Source organism: Sebastes umbrosus, chromosome 24 (assembly GCF_015220745.1).
Source record: "Sebastes umbrosus isolate fSebUmb1 chromosome 24, fSebUmb1.pri, whole genome shotgun sequence".
Lineage (NCBI taxonomy): Eukaryota > Metazoa > Chordata > Actinopteri > Perciformes > Sebastidae > Sebastes > Sebastes umbrosus.
Window position 1 is genome coordinate 2,484,789 of NC_051292.1, and position 24,431 is coordinate 2,509,219.

General features: G+C 43.4%; 1 protein-coding gene across 4 annotated transcripts; it reads left to right on the plus strand.

Moving 5' to 3' along the window:
* The first annotated feature begins 200 nt into the window (after positions 1 to 200).
* On the plus strand, positions 201 to 24,109 carry LOC119483920 (methyl-CpG-binding domain protein 5-like). 4 transcript variants are annotated; one of them, XR_005205852.1, is made up of 10 exons: positions 201 to 306; positions 8,018 to 8,598; positions 10,226 to 10,328; positions 12,824 to 12,995; positions 13,321 to 15,678; positions 20,562 to 20,770; positions 20,853 to 21,962; positions 22,098 to 22,194; positions 22,300 to 22,373; positions 22,499 to 22,566. XR_005205852.1 is itself a non-coding variant. In XM_037762413.1 (10 exons), the coding sequence occupies exons 2-10, from the start codon at positions 8,486 to 8,488 to the stop codon at positions 22,726 to 22,728; spliced, it is 4,281 nt and encodes a 1,426-aa protein (XP_037618341.1). In that variant the 5' UTR covers positions 201 to 306; positions 8,018 to 8,485; the 3' UTR covers positions 22,729 to 24,109. The 4 variants fall into 4 exon arrangements, 2 of the variants coding, with proteins under 2 accessions (XP_037618341.1, XP_037618342.1); XR_005205851.1 differs by having other exon boundaries at positions 22,496 to 22,559; XM_037762413.1 differs by lacking the exon at positions 22,098 to 22,194 and adding an exon at positions 22,666 to 24,109 and having other exon boundaries at positions 22,496 to 22,574.
* The last annotated feature ends 322 nt before the right edge of the window (positions 24,110 to 24,431 follow it).

Below are 24,431 nucleotides of genomic sequence, written 5' to 3' on the forward strand. Positions count from 1 at the left end.
GATGTGTATATTGCATCAAGGATATATTGCACATACAAATGTATTTCACATTCACTGTATTAATATTGCACATAATAAATCTGTGCAATCAGTTGTTTCCTGGTTAATTTACAAATGTTATCCCCAACTTTATCCATGCATATCCCCTGTATATATCTAAAGAGCTCTGGGGTGCATCACCTCTCTCCATCTGCTGGCTGCTGGCTGCTCCTACTCCGCGCATGCGCAGTGTGTCTCTCCATCATTCCCATCAGATCCCAGTGAGTGTAGGAGCACCAGCAGAGAGAAGAGAGACAACTATAATGGGTAGGTTTCTTCTTTATATCTTTATATTCTTTATTATTAACGCACATTAACACCGTTTCATCACCGGGGTGCATTCACCAGCATTACTGGCTGTTTACAGGTTGATTTGATGCAGATAATATGTATATATTAGTGCCTGAAAAGCGTCTCTCTTCTTCTTCTTCTCTGCAAACGCAACGGCTAGTTAGCTCAGCATTAGCTTAGCATGCTAAGCTAATGCTAAGCTAACACCGTGCTAGCTCGGCCTAGCTCGGCCTGCTTTGGCTCGAATACATAACTCAGGCCTAGCTGCTTTTTACTTCGACATTTATGAAGTCTGGATCTAGATAAAGGGTCCTTAAAGTGACCGACACCGGTTCTGGTTCGGCAATTAAATGCTAAACCGTTATTAGCTTAGCATAGCTAGCTCTCTAATTCATTAACGTTACAACAAGCTAGCATGCTAACTAGCCTGCTAGCATGCTAACCTAGCCAGCTCAGATGCATCAAAAAAGACTTGATTTCTCTTGTTTACACGGTCTCTTTATAAGTGTTATACGTTTATAAGAGTTTAAGCTGCTCTGTGATAAAAACACACAACATTTAACACCTTAATCTTGTTGTTAAAAGGTTAATAAAGCTTGCCACAGTTGGTTTAAAGCTAATTAAGCTAAGGTTGCTTTGGTAAATGTACACAAGCAATCCAGGTTTTTGGGGTGAAAAAGTCTTGTCATGTAGCAGGCTGCAGGTGCAGGACAGTATGGGTTAATTTACCACCTTTTTTACCAGCATTTAGCCAAACTCAGTGCAAGATTTAAAGGCTCTAGGTTGGAGAATTAATGTCTGAAAGAGCAAGGGGTGGATGTGTTGTGGTCCAATGCATCAAAAAAGACTTGATTTCTCTTGTTTGCACGGTCACTTTATATAATAATAATATATAGCTGCTCTTTGATTAAAACACACAACATTCATCACCTTAAGCTTGCTGTTAAAAGGTTATTAAAGCCTGCCACAGTTGGCTTAAAAGCTAATTAAGCTAAGGTTGCTTTGGTAAATGTACACAAGCAATCCAGGTTTTTGGGGTGAAAAAGTCTTGTCATGTAGCTCAGCCAACTTGTCAACTTTTAAAGGCTGCAGCTGCAGGACAGTATGGCTAATTTACCACCTTTTTTACTAGCATTTAGCCAAACTCCAAGCAAGATTTAAAGGCTCTAGGTTGGAGAATTAATGGGTTTAATGTAGTCTGAAGGAGCAAGGGGTGGATGTGTTGTGGTTCACTGAGAGCTGCTGGACCATTCTGCTGTTGCACAGTTTGTCCTTTTTTATAATGCTCAGGTTTATATTACACAAACAACATATGACAGACCCTGCTCTCTTGGCACTAAATGCTTTTATTAGAGATCCACCAATGCAGATATAAATGCACCAAAAAATGCTCCTGGGATGCATGATCATAAGTGGTCAGGGGACATTTGCGCCACCTTTATATAGAGCATACTACATGACACACCTCCTAAACACTGTCTGCTCAAGGTGACATATAATGGCATTGCTATACTCATAATGTACCCATGTGGCTGAACACACATTTGTATTTCTTTCTGTTCAGCAGATAATAATAAAAAATGAGCACAAATCTGATCATAAATGGCCTGCTGTGTCCAATGCATCAAAAAGACTTGATTTCGCTTGTTTGCATGGTCACTTTATAAAGATGGAGTTTGCAGCTGCTCTGTGATTAAACACACAACATTTAACACCATGTGCATGTTGCTAAAAGGTTAATAGAGCTTGTGCACAGTTGGCTAAAAAGCTAATTAAGCTCAGGTTGCTTTGGTAAATGTACACAAGCAATCCAGTTTTTTGGGGGTGAAAAAGTCTCGTCATGTAGCAAAGCCAACTTGTCAACTTTTGAAGGCTTTTTGATCACTACAAAATATAAAGAGGATGCATTCATTTCACTGTAATATAACAAATATCAAACCACTTTAATGATACCAGGACACGAGAGAAAGATAATGAGATGCACAAAGCTACTTTGTCTGACCATATTCTTTAAAATTTAGACATTGAGAGAGAACATTTTCATTTACTTACTTCAGGACTGCAAATTCAGTTACTCAGGAACCTTTGGCTGCAGTTCCACTTGTCATTTTGATGAGATTTCTTATCTAAAACATTTCTTTCTTTCTGGGACTGCATTGCTGTACGTCTCCGTTGGCTTTATTTATGTTTTTTTCTGCATTAACTCTTGGTCCATACTGCTTGTATGAAGTTTGCAGCTGGATTGAGTCCAAACTCTGTAGGATTCCCATCACATGCAAGGCAGCTTTCCCCAAAATATGTTTCCAATGGTGCTGCATCTTTTCCTCAATGTTATGTTGGGGAAAAAAAGGGAAATATTTATTAAAGATTTACCTTCCCAGTTGCCACAAAATGTGTGATACTCGCACTATTTTTTGCAGTCAAATCGCAGACATCAGTGACTCTGTAGTGACGTCAGGATTCATGTTACTATCCTTGTCGTTTATTGAGGACATATCTCTCCAACATCCCCTGCTGCAGGACAGTATGGCTAATTTACCACCTAAAGCTATGGTATTTAACCAAACTCCAAGCAAGATTTAAAGGCTTTAGGTTGGAAAATGAATGGGTTTAATGTAGTCTAAAGGAGCAGGGGATGGTGGATGTGTTGTGGTTCACTGAGAGCTGCTGGACCATTCTGCTGTTGCACAGTTTGTCCTTTTTTATAATGCTCAGGTTTATACTACACAAACATATGACAGACCCTGCTCTCTTGGCACTAAATGCATTTATAGAGATCAACCAATGCAGATATAAATGCACCAAAAATGCCCTGGGATGTTTGGGTGAAAAAGTCTTGTCATGTAGCTAGCCAACTTGTCAACTTTTGAAGGCTGCTGCAGGTGCAGGACAGTATGGGTTAATTTACCACCTAAAGCTATAGCATTTAGCCAAACTCCAAGCAAGATTTAAAGGCTATAGGTTGGAGAATTAATGGGTTTAATGTAGTCTGAATTCCACCTGAAAATATCAGGTTATTGTCAGTTTTTTGGTGTGTAAGTGGTCTACTGGGAGCAGTGCAAACAACATATGACAGACCCTGCTCTCTTGGCACTGAATGCATTTATAGAGATCCACCAATGCAGATATAAATGCACCAAAAAATGCTCCTGGGATGCATGCTCATACGTGGTCAGGGACATTTGCGCCACCATATATAGAGCATACTACATGACACACCTCCCAAACACTGTCTGCTCAAGGTGACATGTAATACTATACCGCTATACTCATAATTTACCTGTGTGGCTGAACACAAATTTGTATTTTTTCTGTTCGGCAGATAATAATAATAAAAAATGAGCACAAATCTGATCGTAAAAGGCCTGAAATAAATTATTGGTGTCAGCAACTAAATATGTAGTGTTTAGTGTGTGACAAATTAACCAGACCTTAAATCACATTAAGGCAGCACAGCTGTGAGGCACATTTAGGGTCAACATATTTTTATTAGGACTGTCAATCGATTAAAATATAATATATTTTTCATCTGTTCAAAATGTACCTTAAAGGGAGATTAAACACTCAAGTAATTGTTTCAGATTTTCTTCATATTCATGCTGGTTTTGTAGAATTCAAGCAAGTCATGGTTAACATGTTGTGTAATAGTGATGCTCATTACTCAGAGAGGTTGGAAGGAGATATACGTTATTATATTATTATTATAGATATACGCGTTATTATCACGTTAACTTTGACAGCCCTAGTTTTTATCTACGTATACGTCTTTTAAGGTTATACTGGACTGATTTTACAGGTAATCTCCCCTATTTCAGTGCCCGGGACAGTGCCGCTGCTGCACTACTGTTAACATTAGTTTTAATCATGTATTGGTGTACGTCCCCTCAGTTTTATTAGTGCCACGCTGTTGAGCGTTTTTCTCTCTCCGCCATGGCTCCGTTCCCAAACAAACTAAAACATGATACAGCGTGCGTATGGCGTTACGTCATTTTGCATGCGTAACTGTCAGAACACATCAATACAGAGGAATCGATAGTCATGGAGGCATGATATGCCAAGGAATCAGACAACTGGGAACCGATTCTCTATTCCCATCCCTAGCGTTTTCCCTGCCTGCCAAAGTGGCGGATGACCTTACAATTTTACCTGCCACTGCCAACAATTTACCCACATTTGGAGGGTGGCGGGTGCTAATTTCAGACCCTGGGTATCAACATATTTTTATCTACGTCTTTTAAGGTTACACTGGACTGATTTTACAGGTTATTTTAAAGGCTATCCTCTAGGGCTGTCCCGAAAGCTTCGGTGAGAAATATTTGAAGGTATTCGAAGCTTCACGGCGTGGCGTTCTTCTGTCTGTCTGTCTCCATCTCCCCCATTTCAGTGCCTAGGATAGCGCCTCTATACACAACAAACAGTAATATCTGTCTGAGAAAAACTAATAATAATGAATGTTGAAGATGAATAATGTGGGATTATTCCTTACTTCATGGGCTATTTTTGGATTTATACATTATTATTCCATACTTATAAAGTAAAAAAAAAAAAAAACAAAGCATTCAAATACTGATGTAGAGGTAGATTACCATGGCAACGGTTGAAACTTCCCTACTATCCTCTCACCGTTATTGTTTCTAAATAGCTTTATTAATTTGGCAGTAGGTGTTACTACAACCATACAGTCCAAATGCTGGTAAACTTTTGTCGTGTTCTCCTACAGTCAACATTTAAAGATCTCATGTGAATCACGAGTTGGCGGCGGGTAAAGTTTACCAGCTGCTGTATAACCTCGTAGATAAAAAAAAAAAATGTCGTGTCCTAGTCAGGATGAGTCAAGACAATTAGATTGTGGTTTGGAAAGACCTTTGTTACAGGCAAATTAAAGCTCCCTTGATCACTACAAAATATAAAGAGGATGCATTCATTTCACTGTAATATAACAAATATCAAACCACTTTAATGTTACCAGGACACGAGAGAAAGATAATGAGATGCACACAAGCTACTTTGTCTGATCATATTCTTTAAAATTTAGACATTGAGAGAGAACATTTTCATTTACTTAAGCTGCCATCCTTAATGGACTGCAAATTCAGTTACTCAGGAACCTTTGGCTGCAGTTCCACTTGTCATTTTGATGAGATTTCTTATCTAAAACATTTTTCTCTTTCTGGGACTGCATTGCTGTACGTCTCCGCTGGCTTTATTTATGTCCTTTTCTGCATTAACTCTTGGTCCATACTGCTTGTATGAAGTTTGCAGCTGGATTGAGTCCAAACTCTGTAGGATTCCCATCACATGCAAGGCAGCCTTCCCCCAAAATATGTTTCCAATGGTGCTGCATCTTTTCCTCAACATTATGTTGGGAAAAAAAGGGAAATACTTATTAAAGATTTACCTTCCGAGATGCAACAAAATGTGTGATACTTGCGCTATTTTTGCAGTCAAATCGCAGACGTCAGTGACTCTGCAGTGACGTCAGGATTCATGTTACTATCCTTGTCGTTTATTGAGGACATTCCTCCCCAACATAATTTCTGATGGAAAAACAACAACAGCACACGTTAAGGACAATATGGGATTAAATTCAGGGTCAACTTCCATTTTTATTTCCCGCTTTTTTTCCTTTTTGTTGACACAATTTCCCTTATTTATTCTTGCAGTGATTGCGGAGCGTCTTTAAATGATTGTACATTTTGTACAGATAAAAAATGTGATTAATTTGCGATTAATCACGATTAAATATGGACAGTCATGCGATTAATCACGATTAAATATGGACAGTCATGCGATTTATCACGATTAAATATTATAATCGATTGACAGCCTTAGTTTGAATTATATAACCCACAATAACTGTGACACTTTCATTCACTTTGCTATAATATGAAGCTTATAAACATGAGTTACATCAGGACAACTTGTATTTTGCTGTGTCTATGTCTTTTCTATGAAAACAACTGAGAGTTTTTCCTCAACTTCCTTAACGTTGTCTTCATGCAAGCAATCTATACTGGCATAAACAACTTGCAGGAGAAGACCCAAGCTGATGAATCGCAGTTTTGTGTCGCCCACGTGGTATATCTGAAGCCGCCGTAGCCCTGACAGTTACATTTTTGAGGAGGATGCTAGCTACCGCAGCTATGTCGTAACCCGTTAACGCACCACTAAAACACAGTTTTAGCTGCTCCACTTTCATCGCTTTAAACTGCTAAGCAACCACAAGAAAGTCAAGGTTGTCATTCTTTAATACATTTAAAAAATCCACCTTTCCAGTGCTCTAATAATTTAATTCACTTTGCATTTCTGGTACCCGCAATGCCCTGAGTTCGACCACCTCTCTGTCCTTCCTCGCTGTCTCTGCGTCTCCTTCTTGTTGCTGTGAACAATAAATGTGAAAAGGCCAAGAACATAATCTTAAAAAAGATCAGCCTGCAGTAAAAGGTTACAGATTAGCAGGTACCATCTGTAATTTGGATGTGGTATTTCTTGAGAGAGTCAGGAAATGGTGGGGAGAGATGGGCAGTAAAATGGTGAGAGATTTAAATATGTGCTTTCACATTAGCAAGGTGGCAGATTTAGATGCTTTTGCTTTGCCAAAGGTTAAGATGAAAACATTTGGCTGTGGCATCTCTGTAATTTTTAATCAAAATGTCTTTGGTTTGAATCTGGTCCAGAACTTTTGCTGCACATCTGATTTGAACAAACAAAAAAAGCCAAAATACCAAAGTGAAACCTTAAAAATAGAGGTTAAACATGCGTCACAGCCGGAGATGTCCTCTGCACGACGCACTTGTTGGAAAAAATTATGTTTTTCCTCCAGTGTGAACACAACAATAGAAATAAAGGTTTTCTCTGCGTTTTCTAAACATGGTGCTCTGGGAAATGAGATTTTAACGATCTCTGATAGGACACTACGCACCTCTCCTGAGATGATGAGGTGCGTCTGTTGCTGCTGCTGCGTATTTCCAGATAAACAGCTGCCTCATTTTTACTGTGCCACGGGTATACCTCCCTCTCTCTTCCTCTGTGGTGGTGGTGTCACTGGGTTCGGTCTCAGCGGCTCACAGGGCAGTTATGAGTCAGCAGCACCGGCGGCTGAGAGGAGGCTTTGCATGGAGCGCCATCACTCACGTACAGAGATTTACCAGCTTTGATGGGGCTTCTACCACTGTTTGAAATGCTCTGTCTGAGAGACGGGGAAAACTGACAATAATGCCGTTTTTGTTTTCTATCCATAGCATCATATTTTGATGATACAATGACAAAAAGTCTGACATCTACATTGGTCATAACAATTTTGATTTTAAACCTGCAATATTTGTATCATGAGATGTGAAGCAGATCAGTATTTTGGCCCATTAATACATTTTTGTTTAATTGGCGTTGGATATAAAGACTTGCTACAGGCACTGGTATGACATGAAATATGTTCCAGTATGGTATCTCCGTCATTGTATTAAAACATTTAAAAATATCTTTTCCAGCAATTATTTAGCATTTTTCCTTTCAACAGGACAATGGACATAATTGGTTGTAAATGAAAACACTGGTGTCAGAAATTGAAGGGGCTTTTATACCATTTATGTCTTCCATTCCCAGAGCAGATTAAATTATAGACTTACTCATGCAAAGCAAATGGATCGCATCGACCATTAATTCATTCCTCTTCTGTTCTGCCTCACAGGAACCATGGGAATACCACTACCCATCTGCGTTTGGGAACCAATATGTTGAACACACTCTACTTGTCCGACTGAGGGACTGAATCCTGGGCGGCAAAAGACAAATGGTAAAAAATTAAGACTTTCCTGTGAAAGCACAGATCCCAACATTTTCAGCCAGCATCTTCCCGAGTCGGATGGCTCTGAATGACAAGATGCATTAATGGACGTCCACGCACCATTCAGCGCCGTAACCATGAAGCAGCTGAAAGGGTAGGGTCTGCCGTGAGCTCGCCTCACCCTACCCGACCACCCACCCGTCAGCTCTACCTGAGAGCAAACGTTGAAGCATAACCCTGCAGCTCTACCCAACCATCCCTCCTCCTCCTCCACCACGGCTTTGGAAGACGAACATGACGTGCATTGCGAAGACGCTGGTTGATGTCTGATATATATACCTCTGAGGTGTCGAGCGTAAAACCAGTGGAGCAATGAATGGCGGAAAGGACTGTGAGGCGGGAGATGAGAGGCAGGCCTTCCCTGTCCAGGTCCCCATTGGCTGGCAGCGCAAGCCGGACCACGGTGGCGGGGTCGTATACATAAGGTAAGAAAAACTAAATTTCTGGTATTGTGACATCCCTAGTGCATAATGTGGCTATAAGTAGATGGGTTCAGTTATAGAAATCATGTAATTCATGTAATATATCAATAGTGAACATCAGGTTTTGTTGTCGGTCTGAGCGCCCAGCTGGTTTGTTTACTGTCCACTCATCTCTAATTGATTGGCTCAGCAGGAGGTGAACAGAAACACGGTGACTTGTTGAGAATGTAGCTTGCTCTAGTGAAGCTGCAGCGTTTTTGGCATCTAGTCACTGTAGAAATCTCTTAAACTTATTGTTTTTTGGGAGGCTGCTGGTAACATTGCAATAAGCGTTCCCTTGACACAGGTTAACTGCAGCCCTCATGTTCGCTTGGATGGGAAACACCAAATTCTGGTAAATTTCACAACGCCTCCTTCAAGAAATCATTCGTTTACAAAATCCAGTCATCTTGTGCAACCGGGGCTTTGACTAATGGGTTGGATCCCTCACCAGTCATCGTGTTATGAAGACTGGAAGTTGGTGTCCTTCCCAGCATACGAACACCAGCGCGGGTATTTACCAGCCACAATGAACTAAAGCAGTTGGCTGGTGTCAGGTTTATTTTGGGTGTTGGAAAGAATCCTGTCTACTTCTGTGACCGTGGCCTGATACTGTCACCACCGCCGCACTCTTGTATTTGCTTCATGTTCTTTTACATTTAAAGTGTGCGTTTGCTGCAGGGATGTGCAACTGTAGATCCTCACAGTGGATATTTTCACAGCAGCTGTGGTTGATGATTCAGTGCCAACTTATCAGTGTTTGATAGCATCAACCAATAGTACATACTGTTCTTCTTTAATTGGTACGATGTATTTTTCTTTTTTCCCCTCTCATTTCTTGTGGCTTTATTGCAGCTGTGACTACTTTTAGTCCTTCAATAAATCCTGGTTTTACAGGCATGAATTGGGTAAAAAAAAAACAACAATAGCATAAGTGGTATATTATTGTTTGGTTTATTTTGATAATGTTTGTTTGTCTCCTACTAGTAAAAAAGTGTCTCCATGTAGATAAATAAATACACAAATAATAGGAAGACATTTGCATGCATGCCTCAGCTGCTGCCTGTTCTCGCTCAGGAGAGTGTGTCTAAGAGAGGGAGTCTCGTGCCGGAGGCTTAAAAACATGACAATTAATATTTATACTCGATGTTGGCGATTATAGTCAACAAGCCGCAATACATTGAGTATATTCGATATATCGCCCTACTTTCAATTATTGTTTTTACTTCATATGGACAGAAGAATCCCACTGTGGAGTGGGAGGATTTTACTGTTTGATTTCATGGTTGCAAGCCTGTAAAACCTGCAGCAAAACCTGCCTGAAGGAGCTGCTAACCCGTGTCTGTCAATGGAGCATTTCAGTGTGCAACGGTTTCTTTTCATCCTCTGAGTCAGGAATAAAATCGTGGTGGGAGAACTAAACTCTTGTAATGTTTATGCACACAGATGTTCAGTTAAATGCCAAATATTGTTGAGAACTTCAGTCTAAACCCCATTTTAAACAATACAATGCTGCAATATATAATATGATAGGAGGAGTATTTGTGCTGTGGAGCTCCATCAGCCTAACATGGTTGTTTTCTGTGTGCAGTCCCAGTGGCTCGGTGCTGTCCAGCTTGGAGCAGGTAAAGACCTACCTGCTGACAGATGGAACCTGCAAATGCGGCCTGGAGTGCCCACTCATCCTCCACAAGGTAATTTTTTGTCCTGATTCATTTAAAACACAGCAGGTCGGGCGCAGATTTTACAGCTGCCTCTTCACTGGACTCCAGAAGATATCCTGATTAAATATTAAGATGGAAGTCCCAATCGGAAAATTAAATTAAAATGCTGTTGTCCAAAAATTACAGCTAAACAAGGAGATTAAAAACAGTCAATCAAACCTAAACTTATCTTTTTTTTTTTTTTATATTCCCTCTTTTTTTATGCCTACCCGTGGCCGGAGGCATTAGGTTGTACGTCCAGGTTACGGGTAGGATAAAACAATGAAGTGATGACAATTTGGACAGACATGGATGTGAACTGCAACTTACCTGGTTGGCGGAGGCATACAACCGTGAGGTGGTAATTCTAGCTACTCTTGGAGGAGAAGTAAAAGTCAGTGAAGACATTAGATATGGCGGACGGAACCTGCCAAAATCGAAAGTAAATGAATAATAAATAAATAAATGACTCGATAAATAAATAAATATGTCATTAAATGCAGCAAAAACAATATTAAAATTAAATGTAGCCATTAATTAATTGAGAAAATGTGATATAAATTGATATTTCTGTTTTAATTTGCTTCTTTATTTATTTATCTTTTTATTAATTACCTTATTTATTGACTCTTCTATTTGATTTTCCTTTTTTATTTATTCCTGCATTTATTTTTATACATTTTTGTATTTATTTGTTAATTTTTGCATTTCTTTTTTATTTCTTTATTCATTTTTTAAAATTTATTTTTGCACTTAATTTTATTTCTTTGCACATTTTCTCTATGCATTTCTGCCTCATTATGCATATGAAATAAAATAAATGCAAAAAGTAAAAATGAATGCAAAGATTAATAAAAAAATTGATAAATAAATAAATAAACAGAAGGGTAAATAAATAAAGGAATTAATACAAAGATAAATAAATAAAGAAGCAAATTAAAACAGAAATATCAATTTATGTCACATTTTGTCAATTAATTCATGGCTACATTTATTTTTAATATTATATTTGCTACATTTAATTACATATTTATTTATTTATTGAGTCATTTATTTATTCATTTATTTTTGACAGTCCTCCATAATTACAGGCTTGGTTGTGCAGGGGTTTTAACCAATCGGTCATTTTCTGTACACTTTGCTTTAATTTCCATCTATGCCAGATGTTTAATTGATCGTACTAAGTGAACACAAATGGGAAAACATTATATTTAACATTTCATGAGCCTCGTACGATTTTAAGGTTAGTTAATTTTAACAGTTAATTTATTTTGCAAGAATTAAAGGCTTCTAACTGTTTGTTGCTTTTGGTAATTGCTTGTAAAAATTGACTGGAGCAGCTGTTGTGACGGGTGATCAGGAACTTTTCCACTTATTACAGATTTGCTGCAAGTCACTGAGAATGAGTGTTCGCTAAATGCCTCTTCAGACTACATGATATTTTAATTCTTGACGTGTCTTCGCCTCAAGATAGGACACTTATTTGACATTCGATACGGCGGCTAGGAAGGAGGAAAGGGATAGAGGAATGAAATAAACATGTCTGTGAGGAGGAAACGGTGTCGCACCAGTCAAACCAAGGTGAAAACAACTTCTGACAGGCTGTTGTTAAAGTGATGCTTGTTGAAATGGTCTTTTGAGTATCAAAAAGTAACCCTGTCAGCTTGAAAGGTGGCTGTAAAAAGTTTGTAGTTTTGTCCTTCATGGAGTGCAGTGGCTGTGGTCAGCTTGAATTAAAGTCACTTACAATGAATTCCAACAGTTACCAGTTTTCATGGTGGAAAAAAGAGTATAAAAAATGTCCAGAGAAACCTCTCAAACCTGCCGGCAGCATAATCTACCTCTACCCTTTCCATATGCTCAGCATGTATGAAATAAATTCAAGCTGACCACCTCCACTGATCTCTGTGAAGGTCCAACCTACAAATGTCGGGGAGTCGTGAGGCATCCACTGTATCACATTACACGGGGTAATCCGACCGATTATCCTTCTTGAAGCTAAATTTGTCCCCAACTCACCACGTCTGTCGGATCAAGACATTATCAGGCTGATATCGTCTCGTCTGGGAAAACGTTGAGGTCTCTGCTCTATTATTTATGTTTAATAAAACAGATGTAAACCCCCCAAACCTAAAAGATTTTCCTCCATCCCCTTTTCCACGTGCCCCTAAATTGTCTTCTGTCGACAGAAAACAGTTTATTCACATTACAGTCTGTAGGTCTGTTTTTAAGTGGGATTGTATGAGATACATATCCATAGTCAGTGTATTACCTACAGTAGATGGTGGTCCGCACAGAAGCAAAGCAATGTTCTTGTACACATCTTTGTGTATAATTTTTGACCATCTTGCTCCTCCTTCCACTACCAGGTAGAAGTCTCATTTTAAAGAATGGTGCAAAGAATGAAACGGCAAGACTTGTAGGAGCGTGACCAAAATAAAAAAAAACGAATTTACATGTTCAAATCCCCGGTCTTCTTCCTCTAGGTGTTCAACTTCGACCCAGGGGCGGCGGTCAAGCAGAGGACAGCGGAGGATGTGAAAGCAGATGAAGACGTCACCAAACTCTGCATTCACAAGAGGAAGCTTCTGGCGGTGGCCACGCTGCACAGGAGCATGGGAACGCACCCACCTCTGACGCTGACCAGTCCAGGAGGAGGTACAAGTAAATCCAGTTGTTTCAACGCAATGTTTTTTTTGATTGCAGCCTTTAGACACATATATGCAGAGGTAAGCTGGTTGCTGGTGCTCCTATCTGCAGTAGCTTTGTATTTGTTTCTGCTGAAAGCAACGCCAGCAACCAGCCAAATGTTGGTGAAATTTGTCTGGTAGTTTTTCTCCACATTACCATCCAGTTTGGTAGAAAATCTTTTGAAGTCAAGCAGTTTATTTAAGCACTGATATTAACTAGTTTGCCATTTTTATGTTTTTTGTCCAAGGTGTTGGTATTGATTTAACTCAAGTGTGCTTTTTTTGGCCTCAAGGTACATCATCTGTGGTCACCGCGCATTCCACGTCTCAACGAGCAATAAGGACTAAACCCCACGACGGCCTGCCCAACGCTGTCGGCCCTTTCAAGATGATGATGGTAGCTGGACAGCAGCAGCAGAGGCTGTATCCACCCCAGGAAACGGGTGGAGCCCAGCATCCAGAGCTCTACTCTGGGTACTCCAGGCCCCAGAGGATGGGCAGTGGGGAGCCAGGCCCCAAATCCCCTTACCGGGTTGGGTATGGAGGCATGCTGAGCCCACCTCCCTCCAGTATTAAGCTGTATGGAGATGGCTCACAGTCTCCCAGCGCGGACACTCTGGGCAGCCCTGACGGCTTTCCAAGGACCAATCCTTGTGGGTTTCCAGGAGCCGGCAGTCCTGGCTCAGCCTCCATCCATGGGAACTCTAGGACGCCTCTTTCCCCACCCAGTGTAATGCACCATGGCTCCCCCGCAGGCCAGCCATCTTGCGCCATGACAGGGAGGACTAGCACGCCCCTCTCCCCCACGGCCACTGCCAAAAGCCCTGTCATGAACATGAACATGCCTCGGGGGAACTTCCCCCCTGGTATGGATATGCCCCGTGCAGCGTTTCACCATAAAACACAGCCCCCTGTGCATCCCGTACCGCCGCCTCCATCCATACCACCATCCTGTGCCCTTCAGAAAAGGCAGTTGACCTCCGAAAAAGACCCATTAGGCATCCTGGACCCCATCCCCAGCAAAGTCGGCCAGCCCCCCACCAACGCCCCAAACCCCTCCAGCTTCCAGCCTAACATCCACTCTCAGGTACAAATGATGAATGTAAACATCCCCCCTCCCGCCATCGTTCCCTTGCCAAGCAACTTACCTTTACCCACATCGAAGTCTGGGCCTGTGGGGCACGGCGGCCATGTTCAAAGGACTCAACAGGGTGGTCCGGCTTCCTCCATGTCCCCCTCCCCTGTCACCTCCCCTGTCCACATGGCGGGGCCTGTCCTGGCCAGAATGGAGGCCTCCCCTCATCGCTCACGCTCATCCTCCACCTCCTCTGACCACGGGAACTTTGCAATGCCCTCGGGGCACCAGGCCCCATGTGGCAACATGAAGGTCCCCCCTCGCTCCCCCAGGTCTGCCATGGGATCCCCAAGGCCAGCCATGCCCTCCAGCCCCTCCACCAACAAAACTGACCCGCACCACCAGTACAAAGACTCCCAGATGCTGCCTGGCATGGGGAACTCGATTGGAACGCAGCAGCACAGCAACCCCATGTACTCACCCACCTCTTCCTCCTCGTCGTCCTCTTCTCTGGCAACCCCCAGCGCTTCACAGAAGGGCCACCCAGGACTCCTGGGGATGCCCCTCAACCAGATCCTCAACCAACAGAACGCCGCTTCCTTCCCCGCCAGCAGTCTCTTGTCAGCCGCAGCCAAAGCACAGCTAGCAAATCAAAATAAACTCAGCGCTGCTGGCAACAGCCCTGCTGGCATAACTGGTGGTGGTGGTGGTATGGGGGCTGGTGGTGGAGGTAATGGAGGAGCCGGCGGACACCCCGGCTCTATGAGCGGCCCTCGAGGCATGGAGGGACACAGCACTTTAAACTCAATGCTCCCGCCAAACTCCACCATGCTGCTCAACACTCCCGAGGGCCAGAGCGGTCGGGCGGCTCTCAGAGACAAGCTCATGGCCCAGCAGAGGGACCCCATGCGCAAACGGAAGCAGTCATCGGGCAGTGCCGCTGTAAACCACGACAACAGCAACAACATGGTCTACAACATGCTTAACAAACGAGGCATGGGAGGACCCCACATGGCGGGGCCCAGCGCCACTGAGCAGCTGCGGAAAGTGGGCCGACTTGGAAACCTTCCCCCAAACACCTCCATGGCCCAGCTTCTCCAGTCCATGAGCTGCCAGAGCTCCCACAACCTGGCCGGGAGCAGCCATCGTCCAGGTCTCAGCCCTGGAGGATCTGCACAGCTGCACTACAACGACAGCACAGGTATGGTCCCAGGTGGCCCTCAGCAGAACCTCCTAGCTCAACAGAGGCTGCGGGGTCCAGGAGACGCCATGCAGCACTGCCAGAACATGGACGCCTCTGGGGGTCATCTGGGCTCTCGTCCAGGCCAGTTCCCTGACATGATAGCCCAGATGCAGGCCTCCTCCATGAGTAACTGTGGGCCCATGGGGCCAGGAGGTGGACCAGTGGGCCCTGATGGCATGCCGCTGGGGCGCCCCCACGCTAACCCCCCACCGCTGTCCCATCCCGGCCCTCATCCCTCACAGCAGAACCTCCTTCACAGTATGGGGCGGACTAGCATGGTGGTGATGCCTCATGGAGGTGATGGGAGCTGTACACAGACCATCTCTGATACAGGTGAGACAGTTTGTAACAGTTTACCCATAATATGTACATGTGCTGTTAAACATTTAAATATTATAATAACACAATATGGCCTTGTTGAATACTCCATTCTGATTAGTCAATCACAGCGTTCTACGGTCTGTTATTTCTTTATAGCAGACCGTTGCTATGTATAACTGATCGTTGCTATGGGCGCAGTTCTGATGTCGGACTCTGGAGGACCGTTACTGTGTCATATTATTGATTTCTTACGTAAGTAGCCGTGTAATAAGCGGGATAATGTACAGATAGCGGGTCATTGTTCTGAAATAAACCCAGACATGGCAATGTAAGACTTAATTGATTTGCTTCGGATGCCGCATCGCCCTGTCTGGGTTTATTTCACAACAAAGACTGGCTCGCTGTACGTTATCCATTACTGAGAAAAGAAAGAATAGAAAGAGGCAGAAACCAGAGTAGCAACATAAATTACAAATAATACTAAACCATCGTGGAGTTTTCAAGATATTCAGTTTACTGTCATAGAGGAGTAAAGAAACCAGAAAATATTCACATTTAAGAAGCTGAAATCAGAGAATTTAAACTTTTTATTTCTTAAAATCTAGTCAGATTATTCAATTATCAAAATAGTTGGTGATTTAATTTAATTGTTGACAATTAATTGATTAATCATTGCAGCTTTAGATTTATATTCTCAGTGGTTACTTAAATAATCCCACTACTTCCATTTATAAAAATCCTAAAAAGAATAATGCTTTGGTGACTGACAGTTCACAAACTAAGCAGCCACAGTCCAAGCTGACCTCCCTCTGGCTGGAAGACGGTGTTGATCTCTTCCTCGTGATAAGCTGGATGAAGATGTGGTTCCTATGGTTATGAGCGAACTGAAACCAAAGGATTTAGGAGGTGATAGGCCTCGAGCCGAGACAGTCGGGCTCCTCCAGTATCTCCGAGCTAATGAGCAGGCCCCTCATCTTTGGAGGCTCGGCTAATTGTCAGTCAGCCAGTGTTTCTCTTTGTTTTATTTGTATGCTAGCATCAGTCAATGGTGTAAGAAGATGGAAATGGGATCTGGATCACGCTTTAAGGGAAGCAGGCCAGATAGGGCGCTCTAAAGAGCTTCTCGCAGCTAGCCGGTCGCTATAGTAACGATAGACCCTGAATAGGGACCAGAGTGGAGCCTTTGATGAGGGTTTAGGCTTGTGTGTGTGTGTGTGTGTGTTTGAATGTCTACTTGTGTATTACAGTGTGTGTGTTTATTTGTGCGCATATGAATGACTTTGTGTGTGACTGTATGTTTTTTGTGTGTGTGTGTGTGTACTCACATTGAAAGCACTGAAAGGACTAGATCTTGTTTTTTTCCTCTCCTGCTGGACTATGAGTTTATGTATTCAATGAGCGTCCGTGTGTCCTCATATGGTTTATAATGGAGATACCACCGAGGTCTGCTGCAGGCCACCTGTTCTCATCACCAGGTGTCCCGTTATTCTGTGTTTCTACCAAGTCGAGTCGGCCAAATTCAGGTGGTCCTGAAGGTCAGGAGGTAGAACTTGACGGGATGTAACGCCGTGGCCTTAATTTGGACTTCATATTGAAGAATGAAAGAAAGCTTGACATGGCTGAAGCTGTTTGTAAACACAGCCATGGCAACGCTATATTTCGCATTATAATTGAACGTCTGACTCAACACCATATGGAGTTTAACACTGAAGAAGAACAGAGGCAACCTGTTGCCTCCTCCTGTTGCTTGTTTTTATATGTGTGCTTCTACTAGGGCCGTCAAAGTTAAAGCGTTAATAACGCGTTAACGCAAATTAGTTTCGACGCCACTAATTTCTTTAACGCATTAACGCAACTTACGATTTTTAGGGTGTAGCGGGCTAGAGGAAAGCTAGAGTGAAGATACTGGAATCATGTGAAATGCGAAAACCATTGCTAAATTTTGGCTAGGAAAAACTGTCATGGCCATTTTCAAAGGGGTCCCTTGACCTCTGACCTCAAGATCAGTGAATGTAAATGGGTTCTATGGGTACCCACGAGTCTCCCCTTTACAGACATGCCCACTTTATGATAATCACATGCAGTTTGGGGCAAGTCATAGTCAAGTCAGCACACTGACACACTGACAGCTGTTGTTGCCTGTTGGGCTGCAGTTTGCCATGTTATGATTTGAGCATATTGTTTTATGCTAAATGTCAGGGTTTCTGGATCAATATCTGTCATTGTTTTGTGTTGTTAACTGATTTACAATAATAAATATATGCATACATTTGCATAAAGCAGCATATTTGTCCACTCCCATGTTGATAAGAGTATTAAATACTTGACAGTTAATTTGAGATGAATCATGATTAACTATGGACAATCATGCGATTTAAATATTTTAATTGATTGACAACCCTAAAACAAACATAATATTATGTTAATCACGTTACTAATGCAAAACACCTTGGATTGTGCGCCGTGACGCTGTCGGCACAGGTTGCTGATGTTGGCTCCTTTTTTAATTTGCCAGAAGGCGTCATAATGACAAATGCTGGTTCAGCTGGTTGGCATAAAATCAAACCGCCTGAACCGCAAAACCGGAAATCGACCCAACTCTAGTTGCCGGCCTCGGCTTGGCAGTAAATTGCGCACGACCTGTCAGACACTAGTGGCTCCGTTAGTCCATTATGTTAATCACGTTGTCATATTGCTTATTTAGTAATAAGCAATACAAGTTGGACTTGGCACCATGATGGCATAGGCACAGGTTGCTGATGTAGGCTACTTTTTGGAGATCCTAAATGTGAGATTGGGAGCGTTTCTATTGCTGTTGCACGGCTCTCAACATGGCGACGGCTGAGCTGGCAGCTCGTAGCTAACAGCGCTTACAGTGAAAACAACGGCATCAGTACTGACAGAGTTAACAGTGTTAACTTGAGGGCGAACCAGAGGGTGGGTGCTACACTTCCGCAACAGCGTTATCAGCTGTAACCGCTCTATGAGAGCAGTGCAGTCATTCTCTGCTCAGGTAGACAATACTCCTCTATATCTTTACATAGCATATATATATATATATATATATATATATATATATATATATATATATAGTTGTTTGCTGCTATATTGCTGCTCTGGATATCGAATTTAGCATCTTTAACTTGCCAGAAGGTGTCATAATGTCATGACAAATCCTGGTTCAGCTCGTACACCAGACCGGAAAAAACTCTATCCCCTAGCAGTCCAAAACTCATCAGTGTTTTTTTAAACAAACAAAGAAATGTCACAGATACGGTGAATACAGTGAATTGGCTCACCTCAGCCCCCACTGTTTAGGGGGCCCTGGTGGTAAAAGCACACAAGCACTCCCAGGCTCTGGGATAAAAGAATATTCTGTCACCAAATGGCAGATGTTATGCCTCTGAGTAGCTGCGTTGATTTCCCCGCACTTGAAGCTAATTTGGATAACATGTTAGAGATCTTAAGAGCACTGAAAGCTCTTTGAAAGTGGCTTTTTAGCATTAGCCTCTAACCATCTGTTTCTAGACAGCTAGCGAGCTTTGAACCCCCCCCCCCCTCCACTCATGCCATCAACAAATACTCCAAAGTTCATTGTAAACCCCCCCAGACCTCCTGCCACCCAGCTGACCGCCCCCCCCCCCCATCCCCCAGCAGAATAAAATCACACCACCGACCCTCGTAACCCCCCTCATCCACCCACCCAACTCCCCCAACAAGCTTCCTGGCAGTGGACAGCACCACCAATCATCACTCGGTTCCCATGGCAACCTCCCCCGGCAACAGCCGTCACTATATCATAGCGGTAGCGGAGGATGTGGGGAGGACGGGGGAGGGGGTTGGCCGAGTCGTGGCTCTCAGCGTTGGAGAGGGGAAGAAAGAAAAGAGGAGAGAAAAAAATGGAGAACACACACAGCTGCCCTTCAGCTACGTAGCATCGCACCAGCTGCTCCAGTCGTCCTCGCACACACACACACACACACACACACACACACACACACACACCCACAAAACACGGCGCTAGGCCTCGGAGATTCTGTATTTGCTCCGGCTTTGTCTGCGTAACATTGCTGCCGGGCTTTCTCTTCATTCATTGATACATCTGTGGCCTTGATATATTTTGTTCATGCTCTGTCCTTGAACGCTTTGCTAACTGGTCTGTCTGGACCACGCAGCGCGTCCATCTGTTAGTGCAACAGATTGTTAATATGCAACTTTTTCTTTTATCCGTAAAGTCTTGTCCAGCTTTGCCATTCATTCTCCTGGTTTCCTGTGTATTGAATTTATTTGTGCCACCCACTCAAATAGATCTGCTTCCTCACAACAAGATGTTTCTGGTATTTTTATACAGTATATTGCTGTAAAAGAAAGATGAAAAGTGGAAATGCAGTGGATAATGCAGGGTATTTGCAAAGTTTGTGCATTGATGTGTGATAATATCAAGTTGGGAAAGTAATCGCTTAGTCCTGCCCCTCAAACGCAGACTGGCCAATCATAGCGTAGCATCGGCCAGCTCTGACCTCATGCAATCTTCTCAGATTTGACTTATTTTCAGGTTGGTTTTGTGGAGCTAGTCATGGTTAAACGTTGTGTAATAGTGAAACTCGTTACCCCAAAATGTTGGAAGGACATATACTGCTTTCTCGTTTTTCCAAAAAATAGCTAGATGTTTATGCAGGGAGTGCAGTTAGTGTCAGTGTGGGCTCCATGGTAGCTCTGACGGCGTTGACGGAGTAGCAGCGGGGGGCGAGGCTTAGCGAAAGGTCAATAAAATAATTGTCCTGTGAGAAACACTGGATGCAAGTCATTGGAAGCATCATTTTCAAGCACAAAGGGATGATATCATTGCTGTGCTCCTGTCCATTTTGACTTTTATTGTCCCAATGGTTTTGCAGGAAACCCCTCATCCCTTGGCTGTGGTATGGGCGGCCTGCAGCCACACGTCAACGCCGGCGGAGGTCAGATGTACCAGCAGCAGGTCCACCAGGGCATGCAGCAGGGCGTGGCCTCCCACCCAGCCTACCAGGGGCAGCAGCACTTCTCTGATAACCCACCCTACTCAGACAGCAACAACGCCATGGCCTGCCTCTACCAGAACTACCAGGTAGGAGGATATACTTTGATCTCTGTAGCATTTCATAAAAAACATTTGTCACCATGTTGTGACCTTGCTGTTTTGTCCACAGCCGGGGATGTTGTCTCACCCACAGTTCAGGGAGGGGCAGCAGCCCCAGGGAGACGGGCTTCCAGCGGGAACACCTGGCGGTGACAGGGGAGGCCCGGAGTCGGTGGACGCCATCTACAGAGCCGTGGTGGACGCCGCCAGCAAGGGCATGCACGTTACCATAACCACCACAGTGAGCGGGACCACACAGGCGAGCCCGGTGCCCGCCCTCAGCGCCATGAGTGCCTTCACTGCCTCGATAGGGGAGCCGGTCAACCTCCCCCAAGCGGTCAGCACAGTCCTGCACAGGCACCAGGAGGAGGAGGCGTTACCGCAGCAAGCCAGGCCGAGGCAGGTGAGGGGTCGGAAGAACATGGATCCAGGGAAGAGCACTCCAGACAGGCCCGAGGCCAACGACTACTTCCGCTCTCCTGGCCGTGGGACTCCCAGGGGACAGTGGGACGGCGAGCACGGAGGAGGCTTCGATGCTCACAGCAACAACAGCGCCTGGGGTGGCGAGGAGTTTCTGGAGTGCTCCACCCAAGTGAGGAGTAGTCCCTGCATGGAGCGACCCGCCAGCCTGGCCCCTGCCCCACCCTGCCCCACCGAGGGGTCCAACGACCACGGGCTCGTCATGGCGCACGATAAGGCCTTCCTCGATGACGCCTATCGCTTCAACAACTGCAACCGGACACCTGCTAACTACAAGGAGCGCCTGGAGCAGACGGTGGAACGCTGCGTCCACATCAACGGCGCCACCTCCCACTTCAACACCCGGGGTTACGGAGACGTCCTGGGCCCTCCACGGCAGGAGCTGACGGGGGACGACCAGTCGCCCAGCTCCTCCACCAGCCTGGAGGGCCCTCTGGCCACAGCCAAAGACTACAGCCACTACAACGGCCACTTCAACGGTATGGCGCCCAGCCCCTCGGACACAAAGAGCCTAAGCAGCGAGGAGGACCTGCGGCAACCGGACTCTCCGTCCTCGGAGCTGCTCCACTACCGGTCCAGGACCTTCAACATGGGAGAGCTGGTCTGGGGCCAGCTGAAGGGCTTCCCGCCTTGGCCCGCCAAGCTGGCCGGGGACGAACAAGTGCACAGCGCTGCTATGCAGCTACGGGAGCAGGCCAAGGTGAGAAATAAGTCTGTGATAACCTGTCGTTACTCTACAAACCAACTTGAAGTATTTTACAGTGTCAGATGAGATGATAGCCAGAAAGAAAGATGACAGAATAAGTTTTATTTGACTGTAACAAGTTTTCCACAGAAGGAAACTTACTGCAACTCTGAAAAGTGAGAAGAAAACATGCAGAAAATGCAGCCAAATCAGAAGTTCAGAATAGAAGTCCTACTAATGCTGGCTGGTAGATAGTACAACAAATTCACCATCATTTTCTGGAGTTTGGTGGGACAATCTGCTACCAAACACTCTTGAATGTACTCAGATGTTTTGTCTCATCTCCGTCCAGGTGGAGCCAGAGAAGCTAAAAACACTAACTCACGACTTGGAGGCACTTGACCGAGCCGCCAAAAGAGGCCTGAAGTAAGTAAACCGTGTTGTTGCTTCAGTAAATAATGAAGATTTGAAACTGAATGAGGTGTTAACATGGTTTCTGTCTTCATCATATTATTGCCTTAATTACATTATATAATGTAAATACTCAGCAGACCGGGGAAACTGAATAATCACCTGGAAGCTGCTATCCACGAGGCCATGAGTGAGCTGGATAAGATGTCGGGCACAGTGAGTGTTTACACCTTTCTTGATCTCCACATGAAGTTTTGTTCATTTTGTTTTTCCTCCACCGACGATGTTTGTGTTTGTCTGCCCTCAGATCCCATCGAGGGATCGTCAGGGGAAGCTCCCCAAGCCTAAGAGGAGGAAGATATCCAGATAACATTGAATGTGTCGGCCCAAGAACGTCCTCAAAGCCTTTCGGAGACGTCGTCCGTTCAGCCTTGATGCGATCTGAGCTCTCTAACAGGTGCTACACATGGACTCTGAGTGGTACATCCTTGTTCCATGATCTCAACTTGACTTAATGACTGACCACAAAAGGTGCTGGAAAATCCAATCACCGATACAGTTTTAACTGTAGAGAAGAAAAAAAGAAAAAGTAGAGAAAAACATTGGTTGCAATTTGTCTACAGCTCACTGAATTAACTATTTTTTTCTAGTATAAGATAGTAAAACAAACAAAAAAAAAAGCTACAAGCATTACCTTACATATTTAAGAAAAATAGACAGTCCAAATATTTCTGATACATTTTCAATATGTATATAGATAATCCTGAAATTTCATGCTATTAAGAATTGTATGTAAATATTGTACAATGTCATGTACAAGCATACCTAATGCACATTTTATCTTTTATTGTACAAAAACAAAGCAGAAGTGTACCAATGTCTTGGTTTCTATTCAGAAGTGCGGTTGCATACGGCCGCATGCATAGGATAAATAAGAATACAGCCTAAAGCTTTTATATGATCTGAACTGTAAGACGTGCTGTTTTTGGTTTTGTAAGGGAACAGCAGTGGAACAGGCATGAGTATATGAGTTCTCCATTACGAACGTCACTTCACACCAGTTAAGTGTTCATTTGTATTGGGAAAAAAACGATAAAACAGAATGAACTTTACCAGCTGAAAGTGTTCAATGTTCCCTCAGCAGGGTGGGACGAATGTTGGTGAATCTACATCTGCTCCACCGGTCACTCAAACAGGAAAATCATATTTACAGATCCAGTTTTGTGCTAAAAAAGTCTGGTTGGCAGGTGATTTATTTCTGGGTTTACCATCATCGTAACTGGCAGACGGAAGAAAGTTGGTTACCTGCCGTTTTTTTAGAAGGGAAAATCCACCCTCAGACACTTTTATGTTAAGTGTCATTTTGTGTTTGTTGCATTTCAGGAGTTTTGCAAAAGAAGTGTTGAATTAATTTACATTTTTGGGTGAACCAAAACATAGTGATTTCCAAGCGAAGGCTCAGGAGTGCCAGATGGTAAAGCTGCAACAATTTTGATAACCATTTGTCATATTTCAAGCAAAAACTGTGAAATAATTAAATGAAAAATGCCCTTTTAACTATTTTTGATCACATCCTCGGTCATATTGTTCACCTATTTAACAACATATGCAAAAAAAACATTACAAAATCTATTTATTTTTATTTTTAAAACCCAAATCTAATCATGTGTTTTTCTCGTAAAACAAAATATGACATGTGCTCACGTAAGGTAGTACTAGGGCTGCTCGATTATGGCAAAAATAATAATCATGATTATTTAACACGGTTACTCGTTGACTTTGGAAACATTATGCATTTAAAAAGAACATTTTGTCGCCTACTTTTTAAATTTAAATGCATCAATCTGGTGAACTTTAAGAGCAAAATTAAGAGGTCCATGAAGAATTTTGTCCTGTAGTAAACAATTTGATCATATAGTGGGCATGTCTGTAAAGGGGAGACTCGTGGGTACCCATAGAACCCATTTTCATTCACACATCTGGAGGTCAGAGGTCAAGGGACCCCTTTGAAAATGGACATGACAGTTTTTCCTCGCCAAAATTTGCCGCAATTTCAGAGCATTATTTGACCTC

Excerpts from the sequence above, each read along its gene's own strand:
- LOC119483920 (XM_037762413.1), top strand. The coding sequence starts at position 8,486 with ATGAATGGCGGAAAGGACTGTGAGGCGGGAGATGAGAGGCAGGCCTTC. Across the intron at positions 22,374-22,495 it reads GCCGCCAAAAGAGGCCTGAA|CAGACCGGGGAAACTGAATA; the intron begins GTAAGTAAACCG and ends GTAAATACTCAG. Across the intron at positions 22,575-22,665 it reads TGGATAAGATGTCGGGCACA|ATCCCATCGAGGGATCGTCA; the intron begins GTGAGTGTTTAC and ends GTCTGCCCTCAG.